We start from the raw sequence: 25,013 nt of genomic DNA, 5'->3' as shown, positions 1-25,013 counted from the left end.
ATGTCGTCATGGAGCAGGCGAAGGATGTTGACGAACTTTTGGGGGCATCCGAAACGGAGGAGAACGCTCCATAGACCCTCGTGGTTGGCAGTGTCAAAGGCCTTTGTGTCGAAGAAGGCCATGTATAAGGGTTGGTGCTGCTCCCTGCATTTTTCCTGCAGCTGTTGCGCTGCAAAGATCATGTCCGTTGTGCCCCATAGGGCATACTGATTTGACCAAGCCTGTGTGTGAACCTTTGTAACAATTGGTTATGTATCCTGCTAACAAAAACACTGGAGAAATCTGCACACCTTCATTTACACTGCAGTACATATACCACAACATTAATCTATCATTCTTTCTGTAAGTCCTTGTTGGTGGAAAGCAAATTAAATATTTTGAGTTAGAAATATAGAAACATAGAAAATAGGTGCAGGAGTAGGCCATTCGGCCCTTTGAGCCTGCACCGCCATTCAATGAGTTCATGGCTGAACATGCAACTTCAGTACCCGATTCCTGCTTTCTCGCCATACCCCTTGATCCCCCTAGTAGTAAGGACTACATCTAACTCCTTCTTGAATATATTTAGTGAATTGGCCTCAACAACTTTCTGTGGTAGAGAATTCCACAGGTTCACCACTCTCTGGGTGAAGAAGTTTCTCCTCATCTCGGTCCTAAATGGCTTACCCCTTATCCTTAGACTGTGACCCCTGGTTCTGGACTTCTCCAACATTGGGAACATTCTTCCTGCATCTAACCTGTCTAAACCTGTCAGAATTTTAAACATTTCTATGAGATCCCCTCTCATTCTTCTGAACTCCAGTGAATACAAGCCCAGTTGATCCAGTCTTTCTTGATATGTCAGTCCCGCCATCCTGGGAATCAGTCTGGTGAACCTTCGCTGCACTCCCTCAATAGCAAGAATGTCCTTCTTCAAGTTAGGAGACCAAAACTGTACACAATACTCCAGGTGTAGCCTCACCAAGGCCCTGTACAACTGTAGTAACACCTCCCTGCCCCTGTACTCAAATCCCCTCGCTATGAAGGCCAACATGCCATTTGCTTTCTTAACTGCTTGCTGTACCTGCATGCCAACCTTCAATGACTGATGTACCATGACACCAAGGTCTCGTTGCACCTCCCCTTTTCCTAATTTGTCACCATTCAGATAATAATCTGTCTCTCTGTTTTTACCACCAAAGTGGATAACCTCACATTTATCCACATTATACTTCATCTGCCATGCATTTGCCCACTCACCTAACCTATCCAAGTCACTCTGCAGCCTCATAGCATCCTCCTCGCAGCTCACACTGCCACCCAACTTAGTGTCATCCGCAAATTTGGAGATACTACATTTAATCCCCTCGTCTAAATCATTAATGTACAATGTAAGCAGCTGGGGCCCCAGCACAGAACCTTGCGGTACCCCACTAGTCACTGCCTGCCATTCTGAAAAGTACCCATTTACTCCTACTCTTTGCTTCCTGTTTGACAACCAGTTCTCAATCCATGTCAGCACACTATCCCCAATCCCATGTGCTTTAACTTTGCACATTAATCTCTTGTGTGGGACCTTGTCGAAAGCCTTCTGAAAGTCCAAATATACCACATCAACTGGTTCTCCCTTATCCACTCTACTGGAAACATCCTCAAAAAATTCCAGAAGATTTGTCAAGCATGATTTCCCTTTCACAAATCCATGCTGACTTGGACCTATCATGTCACCTCTTTCCAAATGCCCTGTTTTCTCTCTCCTTTTTTAAAAAAGTTGCTCAATAATATAGATGCTATTTGTTTGGCATAGTACTCAGAAATATGTTGGTTATAAATTAGAGAGAGCAGGTTTCCACTACTTCAAAAAAACAAAATGAAGATTTTCCTGATGACTATAATACAGTTTTTGAAAAATCTTAAATGGGAAATGTTGTGATAAAAATAAATCACTGTAGAGTCTACTGAGTCCAGCAAGTAAAGAGTTTATTCAAGCTCATGCAAGGGTGTGATGCTCAGTTGCCTGAGATACCACACTCAACAATAGAGTTTGCAGCATACTTGTATAATACACAAGTTACTGTAATTTGGACTGTTTCGCGACAGTCATAAACCAATACACACTGTTTCACCACTTATACCCTATCAATGGAGTTATTCAGGTCCAGTAGTTGTCTCTGTTATCTTAACATAAGAACATAAGAAATAGGAGCAGGAATAGGCTATTTGGCCCCTCGTTTGCTCCACCATTTAATAAGATCATGGCTGATCTGATCCTGGACTCAGCTCCACTTCCCTGCCCGCTCCCCATAACCCTTTGTTCCCTTATCGCTCAAAAATCTCTATTTCCACCTTAAATATATTCAATGACCCAGCCTGCACAGTTCTCTGGGGTAGAGAATTCCACAGATTTACAACCCTCTGAAAGAAGAAATTCCTCCTCATCTCAGTTTTAAATGGGCGGCCCCTTATTCTGAGACTATGCCCCCTAGTTTTCATTTCCCCTTTGAGTGGAAATATCCTCTCTGCATCCACCTTGTCGAGCCCCCTCATTATCTTATATGTTTCGATAAGATCACCTCTCATTCTTCTGAACTCCAATGAGTATAGGCCCAACCTACCTTCATAAGTCAACCCCCTCATCTCCGGAATCAACCTAGTGAACCTTCTCTGAACAGCCTCCAATGCAAATCTATCCTTCCTTAAATACGGAGACCAAAACTGTACGCAGTACTCGAGGTATGGCCTCACCAATATCTTATACAGTTGTAGCAGGACTTCTCTGCTTTTATACTCTATCCCCCTTGCAATAAAGGCCAACATTCCATTTGCCTTCCTGATTAGTTGCTGTACTTGCATACTCACTTTTGTGTTTCTACAAGGACCCCCAGGTCCCTCTGTACTGCAGCACTTTGCAATTTTTCTCCATTATAATTTGCTTTTCTATTTTTTCTGCCAAAGTCGATAACCTCACATTTTCCCACATTATACTCCATCTGCCAAATTTTTGCCCACACAATTGACCTGCCTATATCCCTTTGCAGATAACATAAGAACTAGGAACAGGAGTAGGCCGTACGGCCCCTCGAGCCTGTTCCGCCATTCAATAAGATCAAGGCTGATCTGATCATGGACTCAGCTCCACTTCCCCGCCCACTCCCCATAACCCTTTGTCTCCTTATCGTTTAAGAAACTGTCTATTTCTGTCTTAAATTTATTCAATGTCCCAGCTTCCTCAGCTCTCTGAGGCAGCGAATTCCACAGATTTACAACCCTCTGAGAGAAGAAATTTCTCCTCTTTTGTGTACTCCTCACAATTTGCTTTCCCACCCATCTTTGTATCATCAGCAAACCTGGCTACATTACACTCGGTCTCTTCATCCAAGTCATTAATATAGATTGTAAATAGTTGAGGCCCCAGCACCGATCCCTACGGCACCCCACTAGTCACTGTTTGCCAACCAGAAAATGATCCATTTATCCCGACTCTCTGTTTTCTGTTAGTTAGTTAACTCGTTCTCGGCTGGGCCTCCTGTTCCCATGGCACCCTGCCTGGCCTTCATTTTCCTTATCTTCTTGTTCTGAACATAACAATGAGTAATTTTCCCAAGCTTCTAAATAAGCTAACTGTCTCTAATGATACGTGTGGTCAAGTATCCCAGCATGCCTTGGTGAAGAACCATTACTGTCTATAGCATTTATTTCAAAAATACACTTTACTAACAATTCAAGCTTTGCTATTATAATGTTAACCTAGCTCCACTTTCCCACTTCAGTCCATCCTTTTGGACCCCTGGTCAGGCCCCTGACCGGGGCGGGACACCCCCATGATTCTCTACCCACCAATTACTCCAGCGATCCTTCTGATGTTCAGTGGATTTCAGATCCTCTGATTTGACTTTAAAGTTACCTTACGGCTTCACCGAAATCCTAATGACCTAGGCTGGTACTAGAACTGCCATCCCTTTAGATAGCAAAATCATCATATACATTTTCCAACTTCCCCTTCCGGGGTGGGGTGGGGGTTCTTAGTTGCGGTAGATACTGGAGCATACCCTTAATTAGCCAGCATTACCATCTGAATCACCTGTGATACCATCAGTCTCTGGTAGCAACATATATAGGAGCTGACCAACAGGACCACTATAGACGCAACGGCCGCTGCCACCCTCCCTACTTCCCACCAGTTATACTGCATTCTTTCCGCTGTGGCCCGGTTACTTGCAGTGTCCTTCAGCACTCTAGCCACCCCTGTGTCCAGACTCACCTGTACCCTTCCCCTTGTGATGGTTTGACGGCTCTGTTTGATGAACCTTCTGATAGTTGCAAGGGCCCTTTTTATCGCCACCCAGGCCACCCTTTCCGGGGTGCCGTCGATATTTAATGTACCATTCCACCATGGGCGAGGAGTAACCTCTGACCCCTTACTCAAATTCGATTCACAGTTCCGGTGTTCCACTTCTGCCCCGCCTGGGGTATCCTCTGTTTCTTGAGTTCTTTCCTAATTTTGCCCTGCCTGGGGTCTCCTCAATGTTGCTTACTTAAGGTGAAGGAATTATTTCCGACGACTCATTTTATCATGATATTTGCTAGCCCTCTTAATCTGGATTAGCAGTATACCCAAATCAATTCATTGCCTCCGATATCCATATGCTTCATTACACTAACTTTGTCCTTTCTGAATGTTGGTATGATTTTGGCTTTTGCATCAAAGTCTTGCTACATGGGTATATATTTATCAAATACACTATCATTATAAGTTGCCGAACTACCAGAGCGTGGGAAATAATACGAACCTAAGGGTGTGCTAAAATATTGTGCCACATAATTGTGCATCTTACACCCAAGTACCCCATTTACTGTTGGTTTCACTTGAACGTGGGTTTTGAGACAGGTCCCGTTAGACCCGTAAAGCAAGGTAAAGGAGGCACCACTAAAACCATCTCATGCTGGATTCATACTGGCTTTTCCCACACTCTGTTACCTACAAAACACAATTACAGTTAAAGTTATTATTCAGTCTCACAATCACTAGTACGTCGACTAAGAACATACATTTTGAGCGACAATGATGCAGACAAAGAAAACAGACATTGTAAAGAAAGCTGGTTTAACATCTAAACAACCAAACATGGACTTAAAAGATTCTCCAGATCTCTTTTACTCGTATCCATCTATTGTGGATAATTCTTACTAAATTTATTTCTCCCTAGCCTTCAATTTTTTTTTATAAACTTATATTTTAATAATTTTTCTGATACAAATTTCAATCCCTCCAACAGGTATCAGTGTATTTAACTCTCTTCTGATTGTTTCATTAATTAGATCATTTCTCGATGGAGTATGTGCCAATGCATTAAAGATTGTCTCACTTCCTGAGCCACATTAAACAATTCATATCTTGCTATTGTCAAGTAACTCAGCATATCGGAGACCCATTCTTCAGTGCAAATTCACACGCTAATTGCTTCATATACTACAAATCCCATCTGCTCTCTTACACCAGTGTCACAATATCATCCCATACAAGCCATATTGGGCTTTCAGGTGATCTTATCAAAAGATTGTTTGGCGATCTTTGCTCATCTTCCACTGCATGTTCCCAATGTCTTGGGTACTGGCCTTGCTATCAAATTCAGTTTTCTTAAAAAGTTCATAGACAAGGACCCAAATGTCTCCAGAGACAGCTATCAGTTTACTACACTTTCCTGACTTTCACTAAAATGTTTGAAAAATTCCCATTTGGTGGTGTACTTTTCCTTGTTTCTATCTTGCATCTTAAGTGGGGCATCCCATTAATTGCTATTTATATCTCATGAGCTCTGGAGTAGCCGTACTGTCCAATACAATATTAAAGGTAGAAAACATAGATCAAATGTTCTAACTTGATCCAAGTTATTAACACTTAAAAAAAAAAAATTTTTATAACCAGCTACATTGTGCCCGAATCCATTTCATTATTTTAAGTGTAGCTTCCGAGCCCAAAGAGTTAATTTGTCAAATCATAATGATGTCCAATATAAAAACACATGTCAGCGAAACGGGTTAACTTCTTTCAAACGTTCCCACTTGGTCCATTCTTTATAAAGCTTTTACCTTCCGAACTTCCTCTCCCAATTTTACACATTAATTCCAATTTCAGAAATAAGCGATAATTTTTAAAGTGTCTTTAACACAAGCTCTCGCAATTCAAGTGATCATAATTTCCAAGGCTACTTCCATATCTTAACTTGTCTCTCGCAAACTACATTTCTGTCATCAGAGAAAACGGCATGTCTCAAAATTCCAATTCAAATACGGCCAATCTTTTATTTAAATCTCTAAAAGCTTTCACGTAATTTAAAATAATATGTTCCAAACAACCAAACAGCAACTTTTATTTCTTTTTTTTCTTAGCAAAAATCATTATCAACGTAGGGTGTCTTCATTCATTTTTCTTTTGTGACAGTCTCATGTCCGGAACTAGAGACATTCACACTTTGAAATAACCAGAATTTCAGAGTAGCCGCAATCTCAAAAATTCCAATCAAATTCAGACCAATATTTTTTTTCATAGCCGATATGTTATTAATTAAATTAAATAAAACAAAATAACGCAGTAAGTTACATCAGTTTCCATATCCTTCTTTCTTCCGATGCCTTTCCAATTGATTGTAAAAATACTGAATATAACTGGAGAAACATTAGTTTTTGTATTTAACAAATATCACATACATTCTACACAAAAGGAAAAAGAGAGGGGAGTTTCTTTTAGCTTGTAGCTCCGAGAAATTTATGCAGGCTTTTTTTATAAAGAAAAGGGACGCTTTTTAAAAAAAAGGACACTAAAGAAGATGGTGCTTTTATAATGTTCAAATTGATTTGCTTGCAAATAACCAAATTGAATTGACGGTGCTGTTACGATTCGAATTGTTTTAAAATGACACCACACATTTTAATTTAAACTACACAAGACAATCACAATTTTTTCCTGTACTCCAATTAAAACATTCAATTAATCATTTTTTTTAGCAACTGTAACTTCAAGGCTAAAGTTTTATCTTTAAATAACCCGACTTTGGTGCATTTCATGACTCCGTAAATCATAATCAAAATAAATCCGCACCCACGTTTCTAACTTACAATCTGATTCAATTCTAGGTCCATAATGAACAATTTAACACTCAATTTATTCATACTTTCATAACCTTCCCAGATTCAGTACATTACAAAGGGTTAAAAAAAACTTTCAGCTCTCTGGCCGAAAAGGTGGGCAGGGCTAAAACTAACATACAGACACACTGCTTTCCTTTTAAAAGACAGGCTTTCAGACAAATGAAATATTCTGTAACTCCCCAAACATTCAGTCAGGAAAACTTCCACACAAACACACACTTTCATACAAACTGAAAACTTTTCACCTACTCTACCATTGAGAGCCATCTATACCCAAGGTACAACTTTATCCTTGAGAGCAATCTATACCCAAGGGACTTTCACCCTTGAGAGCAATCTATACCCAAGACACAACATATCCTCGAGAGCAATCTGTACCAAGGGACTTTCCCCCATGAGAGCAATCTATATCCAAGGAGCCACAACTTATTTCTACCTAACGGTTGTTCTTTAGTTGCTGTAGAGCCGTATCCTGGTTCTGATTCTCAAATTGGCCCGACAACTTCCTGACCTGAACGCCGACCTCCCTACCTAGTGGATGATAAAGTAAACTTACTCAGCCGTTCTTTGATGTCAGTGCTCGATTCAGTACCGGTTGTTGGGGTCCCGGGGATCCTGCCGACAACACCAATTGTTGTGGTAAAAATAAACCACTCTTGAATCTACTGAGTCCAGCAAGTAAAGAGTTTATTCAAGCACATGCAAGGGAGTGATCCTCAGCTGCCTGAGATACCACACTCAACAATACAGATTTTGAAGCATACTTTTACACTACACAAGTCACTGTAATTTGGGCTGTTTTGCGACAGTCATAAATCAGTACACACTGTTTCAACACTTATACCCCATCAATGGAGTTATTCAAGTCCAGCAGGTGTCTCCGTTATCTTAACTCCTAGCCTGGGCCTCCTGTTCTCATGGCACCCTGCCTGGCCTTCATTTTCCTTATCTTCTTGTTCTGAACATAATAATGAGTAATTTTCCCAAGCTTCTCAATAAGCTAGCTGTCTCTAAAGATACCTGTGGTCAAGTATCCCAGCATACCTCAGTGAAGAACCATTACTATCTACAGCGTCTATTTCAAACTTACACTTTACTAACAATTTAAGCATTGCTATTATAATGTTAGCATAGCCCCACTTGTCCCACTTCAGGAAATCTATGTTAGTGTACCTGGAAATTATCTTGCAATTTGTTTTTACTAAATATAACAGAATGATTGTAGTGCAATGTTATGACTTATATGTTAATCAGCTTCAGCTTGATGAATGTACATTGATTCTGCCATCACAAGGTGAACTGGCAGTTAATATCCATCACAGTAATCAGAGCTGGCAAAAAGAAAACAGATTCAATCCACCAATACTGCAGTTTATTTTAATTAAAAAACAAATGCACAGGGTTATTATCAGACAGGAATCTCATCTAGTATTTTAATTCATAATTATAAATTCTCACAATTTAAACACCTTACAAATCTCATGGGTTCATTGTTCCAGACAGAATAATGGAACAATGGCAGTCCTTGTAACACTGGCAAGCAACATCCTGGACTGCTGTAGAGGTCTCTGTGGCAGACTTATAAGATGTATGTTCATGATGTTGCTTAAATGTATTGATGAGATTTGTGCCTTGCAATCAGTACTGGGCATCCACTACTAATTGATACATTGTTTTTAAATTCACACACAGGTGATGCACATATGATTGAAGCAGATGTTAATTTTGGGAGCCACGGGTCACATGGAGAACAGCCAATCATGGCCCATCCTCCTGAAACTGACAGTGACAACACATTGCATAATTGGTTGAATGAGGTGCTGCAATCAGATAAAGGCATCAAATTGGATTTTAAAAGGTACAACCACTAAAACATTTATACTTTTTACAAACAATTGCTTTTTGACAATAACTTATTGATTAGTACTCTTCCATCCAATTTAGCAGAAGACTGCTTTGAAAGGCCATGTTTACTCAAGATGATGTTGAACTGTATTTATATTGAAAACACTTGTGTTGTGATCAATTAATATTACTTGTGTAAACCTGATTTCTTAAAAAAAAAGGCATTTTCAAATTGTATTTTCTATTCAGGATAATAAAACTTATAGATGATAAATGTACCAATAGACGAAAAAAGACAACGCAGGGCCACTAAATTTGGAACAATGAGGCAGAACAGACCAGCAGGTTCTGCATTTTTAGTCCATTGTGGTTAGTGATGATCAGTCAATAGTAAGCCCTTATTTCCTAAAACAAGTCATTGTTCCATGGCATAAGTATCACCTGCGGCTCAGTGGATAGCACCCTCGCCTCTGAGTCAGAAGGTTGTGGGTTCAAGTCCCACTCCAGGGATTTGAGCACAAAAAAAATGTAAGCTGACACTCCAGTGCAGTGCTGAGGGAGTGCCGCACTGTCGGAGGTGCCATCTTTCGGATGAGGTGTTCAACCAAGGGCCCATCTGCTCTCTCAAGTGGACGTAAAAGATCCCATGGCACTATTTCGAAGAAGAGCATGGGAGTTATCCCTGATATCCTGGCCAAAAACAAATCCATCAATCAACATAACAAAAACAGATTATCTGGTCAATATCGTTACATTTTGTGGGAGCTTGCTTGTGCACAAATTGGCTGCCGCGCTTCCCACATTACAACAGTGACTACACGCCAAAAAGTACTTCATTGGCTGCAAAGCGCTTTGAGATGTCCGGTGGTCGTGAAAGGCACAATATGAATCCAAGTCTTTAATTAAGTTTTTTTTAAATTGATTTTTTCAAACTTAAAACTTTTTTAGCATTGCTTACTAGTGTAGCTGTCCTGTCCCATCAAGGCCACTGCTTAAGTATTTCCTATAGGGAAGTAGTGTGAATAGGTCCTGAGGTCAGTAAGAAAAAACTTATTTTTCCAGGCTTCTCCAGATTTTTAGTTGCTTGATTTCTCTTGTTATGGAAGGAAGGCGCGTTCTCCTTCATTTTTATTTCCTGGAAGGAACCATGAGCAGTGTGTGTTATGTCAGAATTTGTGGCATTATTGTGAACAGCTGCTATGTCTGGTGAAATTACTTCATTTGTATTCAAATTAAATTCTTTGTCTTTGTAGTTTATTAGCTGTGGAACCCTCTATGAAAATATTAGTATCAATGAAGGATCTTTTTGCACGACCGGTTTGGATCAATGCAGATATTCTTCCTGGACCAAATGGAAGCAGTACTGCAAGGATTGCAAATGAATTTTTACACACAGTGACTTCATACTTATCAGATGTAACACTGTCTCTGGGATGGACAACCAATGAGTTGGTTGACCAAACAAATAATGGTAAGTGTTGTGGGAAAAGACACCACTCCAAGTCACTTATAGTCCACGATACGAGAATTCTTTAATATAAGCATGCAGGGGAGAGTGTTCGGCAACCTGAATTCAAGTCCCAAAGTCTCTCAACTTTACAGCAGTCGTGGCAATGTATTTATACATAATCCAGCAGAAGCGAAACTCGACAGTTGACAAGCTAAGAGGAAACTCTCTACTAGCTGGAGTCATACTTAGCACAAAGGAAGATGGTTGTGGTCGTTGGAGGTCAATCATCACAGCCCCAGGACATCACTGCAGGAGTTCCTTAGGGCAGTGTCCTAGGCTCAATCATCTTCAGCTGCTTCATCAATGGCCTCCCCTCCATCATAAGGTCAGAAGTGTGGTGAAGGTATTCCCACAGGACTGTTAGGGAGGGATTCCAGGATTTTGACCCAGCAATGATGAAGGAACGGCAATATACTTCCAAGTCAGGATGGTGTGTAACTTGGAGGGGAACTTGGAGGCGGTGATGTTCCCATGCGCCTGCTGCACTTGTCCTTCTAGGAGGTAGGGGTTGCAGGTTTTGGAGGTGTTGCCGAAAAAGCCTTGGAGTGTTGCTGCAGTGCATCTTGTAGATGGTACACACTGCAGCCATGGTATGCTGATGGTGGAGGGAGTGAATGTTTAAGGTAGTGGATGGGGTGGCAGTCAAGTAGGCTGCTTTGTGACAAGTGGAGTGCCACAGGGCTCAGTGCTGGGACCCCAGCTCTTTACAATATACATTAATGATTTAGATGAAGGAATTGAGTGTAATATCTCTAAGTTTGCAGATGATACTAAACTGGGTGCGGTGTGAGCTGTGAGGAGGACGCTAAAAGGCTGCAGGGTGACTTGGACAGGTTAGGTGAGTGGGCAAATGCATGGCAGATGCAGTATAATGTGGATAATTGTGAGGTTATCCACTTTGTGGGCAAAAACTTGAAGGCAGAATATTATCTGAATGGCGGCAGATTAGGAAAGGGGGAGGTGCAACAAGACTTGGGTGTCATGGTTCATCAGTCATTGAAAGTTGGCATGCAGGTACAGCAGGCATTGAAGAAGGCAAATGGCATTTTGGCCTTCATAGCTAGGGGATTTGAGTATAGGAGCAGGGAGGTCTTACTGCAGTTGTACAGGGCCTTGGTGAGGCCTCACCTGGAATATTGTGTTCAGTTTTGGTTTCCTAATCTGAGGAAGGACGTTCTTGCTATTGAGGGAGTGCTGCGAAAGTTCACCAGTCTGATTCCCGGGATGGCTGGACTGACATATGAGGAGAGACTGGATCAACTGGGCCTTTATACACTGGAGTTTAGAAGGATGAGAGGGGATCTCATAGAAACTTATAAGATTCTGACGGGATTGGACAGGTTAGATGCGGGAGGAATGTTCCAGATGATGGGGAAGTCCAGAACCAGGGGACACAGTCTTAGGATAAGGGGTAGGCCATTTAGGACTGAGATGAGGAGAAACTTCTTCACTCAGAGAGTTGTTCACCTGTGGAATTCTCTACCGCAGAAATGATGCCAGTTCATTGGATATATTCAAGAGGGAGTTAGATATGGCCCTTACGGCTAAAGGGATTAAGGGGTATGGAGAGAAAACAGGAAAGGGGTACTGAGGGAATGATTAGTCATGATCTTATTGAATGGCTCGAAGGGCCGAATGGCCTACTCCTGCACCTATTTTCTATGTTTCTATGTTCGGGATGGTGTCGAGCTTCCAGAATGTTGGAGCTGCACTCATCCAGGAAAGTGGAGAGTATTCCATCACACTTCTGACTTTTGCCTTGTAGATGGTGGAAAGGCTTTGGGGAGTCAAGAGGTGAGACGCTTGCTGCAGAATACCCAGCCTTTGACCTGCTCTTGTTGCCTCAGTATTTAAGTGGCTGGTCCAGTTAAGTTTATGGTCAATACTGATGGTAGGGGATTCAGGGTTTCGGCGATGGTTGAATGTCAAGGGACGGAGGTTAGACTCTCGCTTGTTGGAAATAGTCATTGCCTGGCACTTATGTGGCGCGAATGTTACTTGTCACTTGTTAGCCCAGGCCTGAATGTCGTCCAGGTCTTGCTGCATGCGGGCATGGACTGCTCCATTATCAGAGGAATTGTGAATGGCACTGAACACTGTGCAGTCATCAGCGAATATCCCCACTTCTGACCTTATGATGGAGGGAAGGTTATTGATGAAGCAGCTGAAGATGGTTTGGCCTAGGACTCTGCCCTGAGGAACTCCTACAGTGATGTCCTGGGGTTGTGATGATTGACCTCCAACCACCACACCATCTTCCTTTGTGCTAGGTATGACTCCAGCCAGTGGAGAGTTTTCCCCCTGATTCCCATTGACTTCAGTTTTACTAGGGCTCCTGGATGCCACACTCGGTCAAGTGCTGGCTTGATGTCATTCTTGCCTCACCTCTGGGATTCAGCTCTTTTATCCATGTTTGGACCAATTTACCATTATAAATTCCTATGTCCACATTTATAATGGAAACTGGCTATGTAAATCTATCATGCTAGAATTATACCCCCCCCCCACCCTCCAATCGATGTGCTGCAGCACAACTACTGGTGGGAGGGTATAATTACAGTGTGACACTTTTCCCCGCTGAGGCCCTACTTCTGTGCCCTGTCGTGATTTTTCACAAAATTCTGTAATTACGTTACATTTCCCAAATCATCTTGTGGAAAACATACAAGTGATTTAAAAATGGTCTTATCTTTGCATACAGGCTACACCTGGGAGATGGTAAAGGAGATGGAGCAAATTTGTCAGACACTCTGCCAGCCAGTAACATTCCCAGTGAGAGCAACACTGGTTCGACCATCCTGGCCACAGCTGCATTGGTTGCTGGAGCAGTCAGAAAGGTAAAAGGATTCTTCAGATGAAGTAAATTCTAGATGTTTCTTCTTTCAGCAGATGGCTCGTTTTGCTTTAAAACTGCCCTGGGCTGCAGTCAACTGAGCCCTTGACCATGCCTTTGCTCTTTACAGATATTAATGCACCTGATGTGTAATTGCAGCATTTTCTGTCTCTATTTCAGATTTCCCACATTTTCAGTTTTTTTCTTTTCATTTGTACAGTTCTAGGCCTGTTTGAAAATATGATGGGAAAGAGGAAACAAAGAACAGAACTATTGATTTTAACCTATAGAGGGTGATAGAGACAAAATTATACCTACAATGGTAATAAAGACGATTGAATCCAAGCAACGTTGGGCTCAAGTTTCGGCCTGAGTTGCTCCGATCTTTTTGGAGCAACTAGTTTAGAATGGAGCATCTTAGAAATTGCAATCCTCGGTATTTAATTTGCTCCAGTTCTAGTGAGTTAGAGGGAGGGGGGGGTGGGGGTGGTAAAGGAGGGAGTGAGGCTGAACGGGCCCCGCTGCTGACGAAGAAGCCGGGCCACCGCGGAGGACTTCGGGCAGGCACCGCCCCCAGCGAGATGCCGGGCCCCGCTGACAACGTGGAGGGGGGGGGGGGGGGCGGAGAGGAGGGGGAAGGGCTGAATGGGAGCGAGGGGGGTGTGGGAGGCAGAACGGGAGGGAGGGAGGGGGGAAGCTGTATGGGAGGGAGGCCTGAGCCCCGATCTTCGCCCAGGGAGCCCATTCGGCCATGCCCAGGGCCGGCATGCTTCGGGCCCCTCCCACGCAGCCTCGGGGGCGAGGAGCTACTGCATATGCGCGCACACTCTAGCGCGCACGTGCAGAGGTCCCAGCACTGTTTTCAGCGCCGGGACCTGGCTCCGCCCCGACCCCTTGTGCTGCGCCACGCCGAGCACGAAGACGTCCTGAGGAGCTCGCAGAATCACAAGGTAAGTTTTCGGCCCCCTTTTTATTCCAGAAAGTCAAGGTGCGCCGTTTTTACAGAGGGCGGAAACTTGGGCCCACAGACTCCAGATGAATAAATTCTCTAATGAGCCACTTATCCTTTTATTTAGATGTATTTTGGTGACAGTCTAACCTTGCCTGTATTGTCAATCTATTCTGATTGAGTAATCTTGTTTTAATGCAGGTACAGTCTGACTGTGTGGACAGCGAAAGAAGATTTGTACACTGTGGAAGATATGCTGTACATCAGGGAGAATTTTGACAAGTCAAGGATCTACTACGATCTTTTTGAACCTCAAAACAGTGAATTAAGGCAGGCAGTAAAAATGAAAATCACAGACCAGCAATAACCCTATGCTGCAAAAATAACAACAGCTTGCATTTATATGGCGCCTTTAATGTAGTAAAACATTCCAAGGCGCTTCACAAGAGCATTATCAAACAAAATTTGACGCCAAGCCATATAACGAGATATCGGAATAGGAAAGAGGTAGGTTTTAAGGACCGTCTTAAAGGAACAGAGAGAGGCGGAGAGGTTTAGGAAGGGAATTCCAGAGCATGGGGCATTCGGTAGCTGAAGGCACGGTCCCCAGTAGTGGAGCAATTAAAGTAGGGGATATGCAGAGGCCAGAATTGAAGCAGCGCAGAGATCACAGAGGATTGTAGGGCTGGTGCTCTTGATGAATACACCACAGTTTTAAATTATAATGTTTTCACTCATTCTAAAGAGAAAATAGCTCATCTGGGCACACTGATTGCTGTTACAAAGTGCACATGTAGTCATCAAATAAGGAGACAATCAAACATGGCGGTGACGCTCCCTGCAGTTGAATAGCCAGTTTGCAAACACTATTTAGGCTCAGCCATGGAGTTACATCATATATTGGAGAGCTGCCAACACATGACGTGTCATCTGTGGCTCAGTTGGGAGCACTCTTGCCTCTGAGTCAGAATGTTGCGGGTTCAGGTTTCATTCCAGAGACTTGAGCACATACTCCAGGCTAACACTTCAGTGTAGTACTGAGGGAATGTTGCACTATTGGAAGTGCCGTCCTTTGGATGAGTTGTTAAACTGAGACCCCATCTGTCTCTCAGCTGGACTGTAAAGCATCTTGTGGCACTATTCAAAGAAGAGAAAGAGAGTTCTCCCCAGTGTCCTGGCTAATATTTATCCATCAACCAACATCACTAAAAACACATTAATTGGCCATTATCTTATTGCTGTTTGTGGGACCTTGGTCTTTGGAAATTGGCTGCCTCGTTTCCTACATTACGACACTTCAAAACTTCTTAATTGGCTGCAAAGCACTTTGGGAACGTCCTTAGGTAGTTAAAGGTGCTACATAAATGCAAGACTTTTTCTTTCTGTCAACATATGTAGAACCATATTAAGAATTAGTGCCTGTAGGAGAAGAGGAGAGAAAAGGGACAAAATTGGGGGGGAAAAGATAATAATCAGGAAATAATCAGCTTTTTCCCGAACTACTGACATACAATTTTAGCCTATTTGACATCTATGTTCTGTGAAATATCTAATAAAAATGATTGCAATTCACTCCAAGCCACTTGATATATTTTGAATTCACAGCCAGGTTGATGGCTCATTGTACATGAAAATTGATCATATCATCCATTTTGAAGTGGGATTGTCCCTGGATTGAAGTTAGAAAGGACCCAGACAAGCTGTGCATCAAATAATCAGCCGTGTTAAATGCAAGCAGCTCAATGATGCTTTTGTCATTGAACATCTTTTCATCATCATCATAGGCAGTCCTCAAAATCAAGGACTTGCTTCCACTCTAAAAGTGAGTTCTCAGGTGGCTGAACAGTCCAATGTGGCACCTAGTCTCTGTCACAGGTGGGGCAGACATAGAAACATAGAAAATAGGTGCAGGATTAGGCCATTCGGCCCTTCGAACCTGCACCGCCATTCAATAAGATCATGGCTGATCATTCCCTCAGTACCCCTTTCCTGCTTTCTCTCCATACCCCTTGATCCCCTTAGCTGTAAGGGCCATATCTAACTCCCTCTTGAACAGTGGTTGAAGGAAAGAGTGGGCGGGGAGCCTGGTTTGCTGCATGCATCTTCCGCTGTCTACGTGCTCCGAGTAGAGCGCTTGCTTAGGGTGTCTCGTGTCGGGCATGCGGATGATGTGGCCCACCCAGCAGAGCTGGTTGAGCATGGTTAGTGCTTCGTTGCTGGGGATGTTGGCCTGATGTTGGTGCACCTATCCACCCAATGGATTTGCAGCCATCTATTACAAACCAACTGACTCCCATGGTAACCTGGATTATAGCTGGATCCTTTTATTTTGATTTACATTGGTTGAGTTTTTGAAGAGAAATGCACATTAAATTAATAAAAACATCCTCTGTTTGTGTGGGAGGTGACTATGCAGTAAGTGGTCTTAAACCAACTCAGTTGTCTGCATTTCCAGCAATTTTTTTCAAGTAAAAATGATCCTTGGAGCTATTTGTGACTTTCTGAAGCAAAGCATAATCAGATACAGCATCTTGCACTTTTAAATGTGTAGTGACTTATAAATGTCACTGCACATCAGTGGGTTGCATAAATATTTTAGTGCTACTGTCCCTGCTGGCTGGTCCCTTTTGAAATCCTGTAGCCTAATAGCTGCTCCAAAACTGGGTTGATTGGTTTGCCTGTTGCTTCAGAATAGTATGAGAGAAGGCTGATGCGAAACATTCTCTAGGATGTAGAGAAATGCCCAATTGCATTATTTCAATTAAAATACCTGTACTACAATTCTAATCCAATAAATGTACTCCAGAGCCACGAGTTACAGTAATTGTTGTACTGATACAAAACAACTTGTCAGAATAATTTGTGAGCACTCTACCGTTTTACTAATACTTTTCCTCATGAATAAACTTCCCCAATTCACCAGCCGCAGCGAAATCCCATAATTATTGAACAAAATTAAGCTGAGAATTTAGCTTTTTGTCTTGATTGGTATGCTTCCATGTGCACTGGTTACCCAAGTGGTTATTAGTCATCTGTGATCCCTGATGGCGAATGTTGGCAGTAAATCTAACCATGGAAAGCATCACAGCATTGACCACAGTTCTCTTAAGAGTAGGTGCTCAGTAAGATTAATTTGACAGCAGGTCCAAAAAATGTACACAATGCTTGCAACTTAATGAGTAAAGACATCTTACTGAAATTATATATTAGGGCCCTGGTGAGACCGCCCCTGGCGTACTGTGTACCATTTTGGTCTCCTTACCTAAGGAAGGATATACTTGCCATAGAGGGAGTGTAACAAAGATTCCTGGGATGGGGAGATTGTCCTATGAGGTGAGATTGAGTAGACTAGGCCTATATTCCCCAGAGCTTAGAAGAATTAGAGGTGATCTCATTGAAACATACAAAATTCTTACAGGGCTTGACAGGGTAGATGCAGGGTAGATGTTTCCTCTAGAACCAGGGGTCACAGTCTCATAATAAGCCATTTAGGACTGAGATGAGGAGAAACTTATTCACTCAGGGTGCTGAATCTTTGGAATTCTCTACCCCAAAGGGCTTTGGAGTCTCAGTCTTTGAGTATATTCAAGACGGAGATCGCTAGATTTATGAATATTAAGGGAATCAAGTGATATGGGGATAGGGCAAGAAAGTGGAGTTGAGGTAGAAGATCAGTCATGATCTCATTGAATACCAGAGCAGGCTCAAGGGGCTCCTAATTCTTATGTTAACCACAGCCTCTTCTGCATGTATTAGGAATGAGGAGTTGTCCAGCAATGCAACTGCATAGGGCTGCGGCTAATGCAATGCAGAATCTTAACCTGATAATCTCTCAGTTACTAATGGCTATATGTTATGGGACCAATCATTGCTCTTCTGTAATGTCAATATTTAGGCCTTACCCTAAGCATTCTTTAAATGATTGGACTTCATGGGATTCTCATCTGTTGTCTCAGTCAAAGGTGGCTGAGCACGGCTTTTGACCAATTTGGTAAGAACATGATGTATTTGGAAATACTGATAAAAAATCTCCACCTTCAAGGGAAAACTGATTCTGCAAAGCCTTCAAAAATTGGAAGAGGGGCTGCAACCTCGCACACTTACGTATACATGGAACATGGACTCCTCCAGGCCACAGAAATTGCAGGCAGCCTGGGAGTCCGTGAACCTACTTAAAAATTAGTTGCACGGGACTGCTCTATGCAACATGCAAGGCTTTACAGCCCTTATCTCACTAGCCCAGCAATCTCCACCCAGTCAATGCAGGAAGGTGCAGTGCCACATGCTCTTAAATGTTTCATTTTTTTAATATTTCACTTGTTTTGCAACTTCTCACGTGTACTTTCAGAATGTGGATGTGGAGCCTAAGGCAGAGGCATGCATGGATTAGATAAAATGTATACTAGTGATACATATAGTGCTTTTCCTGGAAAGGCTGTGGGCAGCCACTACATCACTAATAAAGTTGGATTGTGACTCAGTACTGAAGTCATGAAGTCTTGGACTTTGCATTATCGTTGATCAGTGTGTGCTGCTGTCGAACTCTGAAACCAAACACAATAATAGTTGTGAAATTACATTGCAGAATCTATTCAATCATGCTATCACACTCCGTTTATAAAAAGTCTATTCTTATTCACCTTATAAGGACAGTCCACTTGTGGTTAAGTACAAGGAATGAAATATGCAACATGGTAACTCAAAATTTGAAGCTCAAATTCGACACAATTCCACATACAGTGACTTCTTCATCTCAACAGGGCTACAGACCAAGAGCTGGAAAGTGGGATTAGACTGGATAGTTCTTAGTCGGACGGCAAATTTCTATGATTCTATGATTCTAAACATGCCATTAGGGAAAAGTTCTAAGCAGATACTAGATACTTCCCCACAGAGAACAGCCTTCTCATGTCTGTTTATAGAGCAGCATTGTGCAAGTCGGCTGTCAGTTTTCTCAGTATGTGGCATGTGGTGAACAAAAAGATGAGAAAATATAGACTTACAAATAAATCTTAGTTAGATTTGGACAGGAAATTAATCCCACCGACTGGGATGCAAGGCATATAAAATCAGACCTGGTACAGTGTTACCTCTTAACTAAGATTTTAAAAAAATGTATGAAATATTGGCCCAGTTTGGTCACCTATTTTGCTAAGTCAAACCTAGGACCGACACTTGTTATTACTCACCTATCATCAATGAAAATTTTGAACAAGTGTTAATGTGTTGCTTAACACCTGCTGCAACATCTCTCCCTCAAGTTAGCCCCTGTCATTGTATAGTTGGTTTTAAAAAATTCAGGCCTTTTTGCAAATAATAATTGTTTTTTGAAGCAGTTACACAATCAACTGTGAGATTACAATCTGTTTCTAACCATTTAAATGGACTATTTACTGCACTGTCAAAATGAAAATTTTCCTCTCTTATGCATTCACCAGTGTGCTTATCTGAAGATAATAATGGCCCATAATTTGCGGTCAACGGTGAAGCAAAGGCGTTCGCTGCTAGCCCCGAAGTAAGCTTTGCACAAAGATCTCATGATCTCTGTGCTGAGAAGTTCGGCTTTTCTGATGTTCAGTTGAGATCAGGGTAAGTTAATGGGGATCCCCAAGTGCGAGAGCTGTAACAGCAACAAGTTGTCTAAGCAGCGAATCGCAATGCAGAATTCTCACAGAAAATGAAGTACTTTTGAAATGTAGTCACTTGGCTGCGTGTTTCCCTACATTACAATTTATGCACAATACGGTTTCACAAGCGGCAATGAAACAGTAATCATGCCTGTTTATAGACAATATATTTGGAAGAGACAAAAATTGTACTGTGTTGGGGAGTGATTTTTTAAAAATCCGAATTCCCTAATGAGGAGGCCATAACCAATGACTATCAGAGGTGTAGGTGGTTTTCTCGGGTGTATCGAAAACGCACCTTCTACTACAAGTTCTGGACGATAGGGATTATATGGACAGAACAGACTCGGACACACGTTTTTCCGGCTCAACCGTATTGTGTTTAATAAGATTAACAACATCTCTCATAAGCAATGCAAAACAGTACAACCCTGGCTTATCCAATAAGCCCTGCCGTGCTAAGTTACCACGGCTTAATAAAAGAACCCTCCCGTGAAATAAACAAACACAGGACCCCTCCCAGCACTAAACCCCTTGGGTTTGGTTGGGACTTATTATCACCCCCTCACACAGCTAAGTGGTCTTGCAGATGTGTAGGCGCAGGCAATATGCTCACCCCGATTGCCCATTGTCTTGTTTGTAGCTTCTTCCTGTACGTCTCGCTCCTGGTTCCGTACCGCTGACGCAGTTCTGGCGGTGTTTCGTTGAAATGAAGAGAGCTTCGACCTGGAGCTTTTTCATGAGCTGTTCCTCATCTGTCTCCTGAGCTTTCTTCCTCCTGTGCTGCAACTTGTTGCCAAGCGGCTCCTTAAATCCTCAAAACCCACCACCTTTTCTCCCGCCAATACTGACCAATGGATTGACTCAGATGATCTGTCTGAAACCCACCCCCCACCCCGGCCTGTGACTTGGAGTTGCTCGTAGCCTTTGAAATCTTTGTGAAAAATATTTTGTTTTCCCACTCCCAGGCCTTACATCTGAAGAGACCATGGATGCTGATTACTGGATGTCTGTCGTTTCCCGAGTTAATGGCCCTCATTAGCAGGTTAATGGGTCTTGTTCTCAAACTGATCTGGCTTATCTCTTGGAAGACAATGGCCCGGCCATTTCCTGCCTTGCACCAGTAATAATGCGAAGGTATAGTGTCTCTGAGTTACCTCTCGGAGTATTGTTCCCAGTAATCACTTTAGATAGTGATGACATCAATCGGCCTGGGTTCCCTTCCACCCAGCCTGTCAGTGTGAAATGTCCGTTTGCATATGAAAGCACCTCAGTGTCACCCCCACAAGCATGACAATTCTTTCTTGGGGTTTTGGATTTAAGGATTTAATGTTTTGTTCATCAAAATGGCCAGAAAGCTGGTGCTACATTCCCCCTTTGATATTTCACCAAAACCAGAAATATCACGAATTTTGTCGTCTTCGACTGCGGGAGGTGCATTTCGGGTTTCAACCAAACCATACGTTACTTATCAATTACACCTGGGGTCCTGTTTCCTATACCATACAAACAATCCAATTTGATATAGTTACAGACAGTAAAACCCCTGGTTACCCTTTCATTATGGCCTCCCAATGATTTCGGAGTGCTTTCCTTCTCTTTTTACAGGATAACTTTAACAGATACAACACCATGATTAGTTGTACTATTACTATTGTGTGTGAAACTATTCAAATCCTTGGAGGGATCTCAACATTCAAACCAAAGTCCCACCAGGGCGGGGAAGCCATTTTAAAATTTCTTCCCCCGCTTCCCTGTTCCATTGCTCGAGGGTGTAGAAGTGTTTGAAAGACTTCAACTTTCCTTATTAGTTTTGTGAGGTGGTCGGGCAGAGGAGGAATTTCATACCCGAACCGTGTTACGTACTGCTGCAGATCCTGTACCGTGTCGTTCACCGTAAGATGTACCGTGCTGAAATCTGAAATGGGGATGATGCGCTCTTGTGCCACCTGAACCTCTGTGTGGGGTTTGAAGCAGAAAGTTTTGTTGGTGACAGGGCACCAAGTGTTGTTGTGTACCCGATACTGGTCCACGCTCACCGTGATGCAGTACGTCCCTGCAGTATGCTACCTGAGGTGGCTTGGTGGCAGATTTGAGGGCCTGGTCTTCGAACACTCTTTTCCTCAGATGGCCGAAGGCTGCACTGGCGCACTGGAGGCAGTGTTGAATCTCGTCATCAATGTCTGCTCTTGTTGATAAGAGGCTCCTGAGGTATGGGAAATGGTCCATGTTGTCCAGGGCCACGCCGTGCAACTTGATGATTGGAGTGCAGTGCTGTGCGGCAAGGACAGGCTTTTGGAGGACCTTTGTCTTACGGAAGCTCATGGTCTACAGGGCTGTAGTAATACCCGCCCTCCTTTATGGCTCAGAGACAAGGACCATGTACAGTAGACAGCTCAAGTCGCTGGAGAAATCCCACCAATGATGTCTCCGCAAGATCCTACAAATCCCCTGGGAGGACAGACGCACCAACGTTAGCGTCCTCGACCAGGCCAACATCCCCAGCATTGAAGCACTGACCACACTTGATCAGCTCCGCTGGGCTGGCCACATTGTCCACATGCCAGACACGAGACTCCCAAAGCAAGCGCTCTACTTGGAACTCCTTCACGGCAAACGAGCCAAAGGTGGGCAGAGGAAACGTACAAGGATACCCTCAAAGCCTCCCTGATAAAGTGCAACATCCCCACTGACACCTGGGAGTCCCTGGCCAAAGACTGCCCTAAGTGGAGGAAGTGCATCCGGGAGGGCGCTGAGCACCTCGAGTCTCATCGCCGAGAGCATGCAGAAATCAAGCGCAGGCAGCGGAAAGAGCATGTGGCAAACCTGTCCCACCCACCCCTTCCCTCAACAACTATCTGTCCCACCTGTGACTGTGGTTCTTGTATTGGATTGTTCAGCCACCTAAGGATTCATTTTAAGAGTGGAAGCAAGTCTTCCTCAATTCCGAGGGACTGCCTATGATGATGATGACCTGGGGTGGAACGTGGCTCTGGGCCATCAACTTTATGATGCAATTGATCGGCTCTGCATTTTCAAACCCACACACTGGTCGATCGAACGTGTTCAGGTGTTGGGGACACAATATCACGCGTGCGCCCCTGCTCCGGCACCCCTTTAGATCAGTGCCGGTCATGGTATGCTCCCACTTTATTCCGAATGGTGGGGCCCCATGATGTCACATGTACACCCCGTTCCTCAGGATGCCAATGTTTTCTACCCAGTATACCGGTGCTGGCCACGGTGACCAGCTCATTACCGGCGTCCGGAGTACAACCCCCATTACTGTGTGGTTGGACTGGCCACAATCAACTGGAACTAGGTATATCTCAGGCCAGTCGGAGTTGACATGGGCTCATCAGATTATCATACAGGCTCAGCGCAGTGAGGTGCCGGTTGCTAACCCAGGAAGGGACGTGACCCTGCTGCAGGTCCTCCAAATTACTGCACCCTTCGTTCAGCAACCAAGCACCGTACAACACACACGCATCATTTCTGGCTGCCTGTGCTGATGCATTCCGATCCTCCCTGATCAAACTATTGATCGTCTGAGCATTCTCTTCCAGCTCGACTATAACCTCCTTTAAATGTACGGTCATAGCCTGGTCCTCCCATAACTCTGACCCCTCTAGCTCGTTACCCTCCCCCAGAATCTTTCACAGCTGGTCCTTTAAAGTGTTGACCTGCATCTGCAGCTGTGAATCGTCCAAACTGTTTAAAAGAGACGATCCTGTGCTAAACACTGTGGCAGCATCGTTGAACACCCCTCTCCTCTGTCTCCCCGAACCAATGCGACTGTTCGTATTTAATGTATATAAACCTTCCCGACTCTCCTCCCCATAACTTAGCTCGTAAAACTGGCAGGACATTTCTTTCAACAAGGTCTCGTAAAATCACTCTGTTTCTACCGGACACCACCAGGGCAGCTGCACTCGGGTTAAATTTAAAATGACCGACGCTATCTCATAATGTACATCTTGATACAAGATCTTTCCGGTCGGGACCAACACTAACCTGTTTCTCGGTCCCAGTGTGGTGGCGGGACACCTAATCTCTTTCCTGTACCTGTGGGGCTGTGGGCAGGGGCTTCCTCTCCTGTGCAACAAGTTCTGTGGCCTTTACTGTGTTGGGAGGGTCTGGGATCACGCAGGAGTCCAAACTCCGATCCCATCCGATCCCGGCCCCGGAATCTTGCCATTGCCGCAAAAAAGCAATCGACACACCCGTCGGGCAGATCGTTTCTGACCCCCCCCCCCCCCCCCGACACACGTAAATGCCCTGCTCCTCCTTCCACCACTTGCTCTAGCACACTTCCACACCCCCTCGTCCCCGTAATCTGTCGGTACATGTCGTCCCCCAGTCTCTCCCAGTCCGTGGATCTGTCACCTTTGGCCTGGTCCAACTTTCTTAACCACCATCACCGTCCCTCACATTTTAAACAAACGCACTTCCCCTCGGTCACCCTAACCCGTGTGGCTGTGATTTGCAGCTTAGGACACAGTATGGATGCTTCCCCATAAGTGAAACCAGTATGACTGGGGTATCTAGTTGAATTCGACCCCAACCACCCTGGCCACCTTCCCTCGTGGAAGTAAGCAGCCATCCCGTCCGTGTCCCCTGTTCTACCCCCCTGTGTCCCGGTGGGGTCCGTTTCCTCCTGTGCACCAGTAGAGGAAGGACACCTCGGTGTCTCCTCTTTCCATGTGTCCCGTTCCGACCAGAATTCTGAGCACGCTCAGTCTCCATTTTACTTCTCCAGTTTCTTCTGGTTTCTACATTAAGACAAACAGATGCAGCAGCATCGTTCTGTGAGCGGTTTGTCCCTCCAAATTTCATTATTTACATATATATACAGTTCGTTCCGTGTTATCGAGTGCCCCCGGTTAAAATCTCTCCTGTCGGGGCCTCTTGCGGCTCACGGCCAGTGAGTAAGGAGGCGTCCACGGCACCCTAGGCCGTGGTATCAGACTGCTTCTCCTTACCGCCCCGTCCTCTGGGTCATCATCATCATCCCACACCATGGGAGGAAGACCGGCATCCACCAGGCTCATTATCGTGCCCTGGTTTCTCTTCGTCTTCCCCTCCTCAGGGTTAAACAACTTGCACTGGTTGATGTGATAC

The 25,013-nt window shown here is 43.8% G+C and overlaps 2 protein-coding genes across 4 annotated transcripts in view; one reads left to right on the top strand and one right to left on the bottom strand.

Moving 5' to 3' along the window:
- Positions 1-15,843, top strand: part of fam151b (family with sequence similarity 151 member B) — a 38,953-nt gene extending 23,110 nt beyond the window's left edge. For all 3 annotated transcript variants that reach the window (XM_070885691.1, XM_070885683.1, XM_070885699.1), the window contains exons 3-6: positions 8,821-8,986; positions 10,227-10,444; positions 13,185-13,320; positions 14,467-15,843. In XM_070885691.1, the coding sequence (XP_070741792.1) occupies positions 8,821-8,986; positions 10,227-10,444; positions 13,185-13,320; positions 14,467-14,632 (686 nt within the window). In that variant the 3' untranslated portion in view covers positions 14,633-15,843. The remainder of the gene's footprint in view (positions 1-8,820; positions 8,987-10,226; positions 10,445-13,184; positions 13,321-14,466) is intronic.
- The window catches only part of LOC139267389 (protein mab-21-like 3), a 100,853-nt gene that overhangs the window by 10,845 nt on the left and 64,995 nt on the right, over positions 1-25,013 (bottom strand). The gene's annotated exons all lie outside the window — the stretch shown is intronic.

The sequence above is a fragment of the Pristiophorus japonicus genome, chromosome 1 (genome assembly GCF_044704955.1).
Source record: "Pristiophorus japonicus isolate sPriJap1 chromosome 1, sPriJap1.hap1, whole genome shotgun sequence".
Lineage (NCBI taxonomy): Eukaryota > Metazoa > Chordata > Chondrichthyes > Pristiophoridae > Pristiophorus > Pristiophorus japonicus.
The sequence above is the reverse complement of the archived record's forward strand: the minus strand, read 5'-3'. Positions and strand labels throughout refer to the sequence as shown.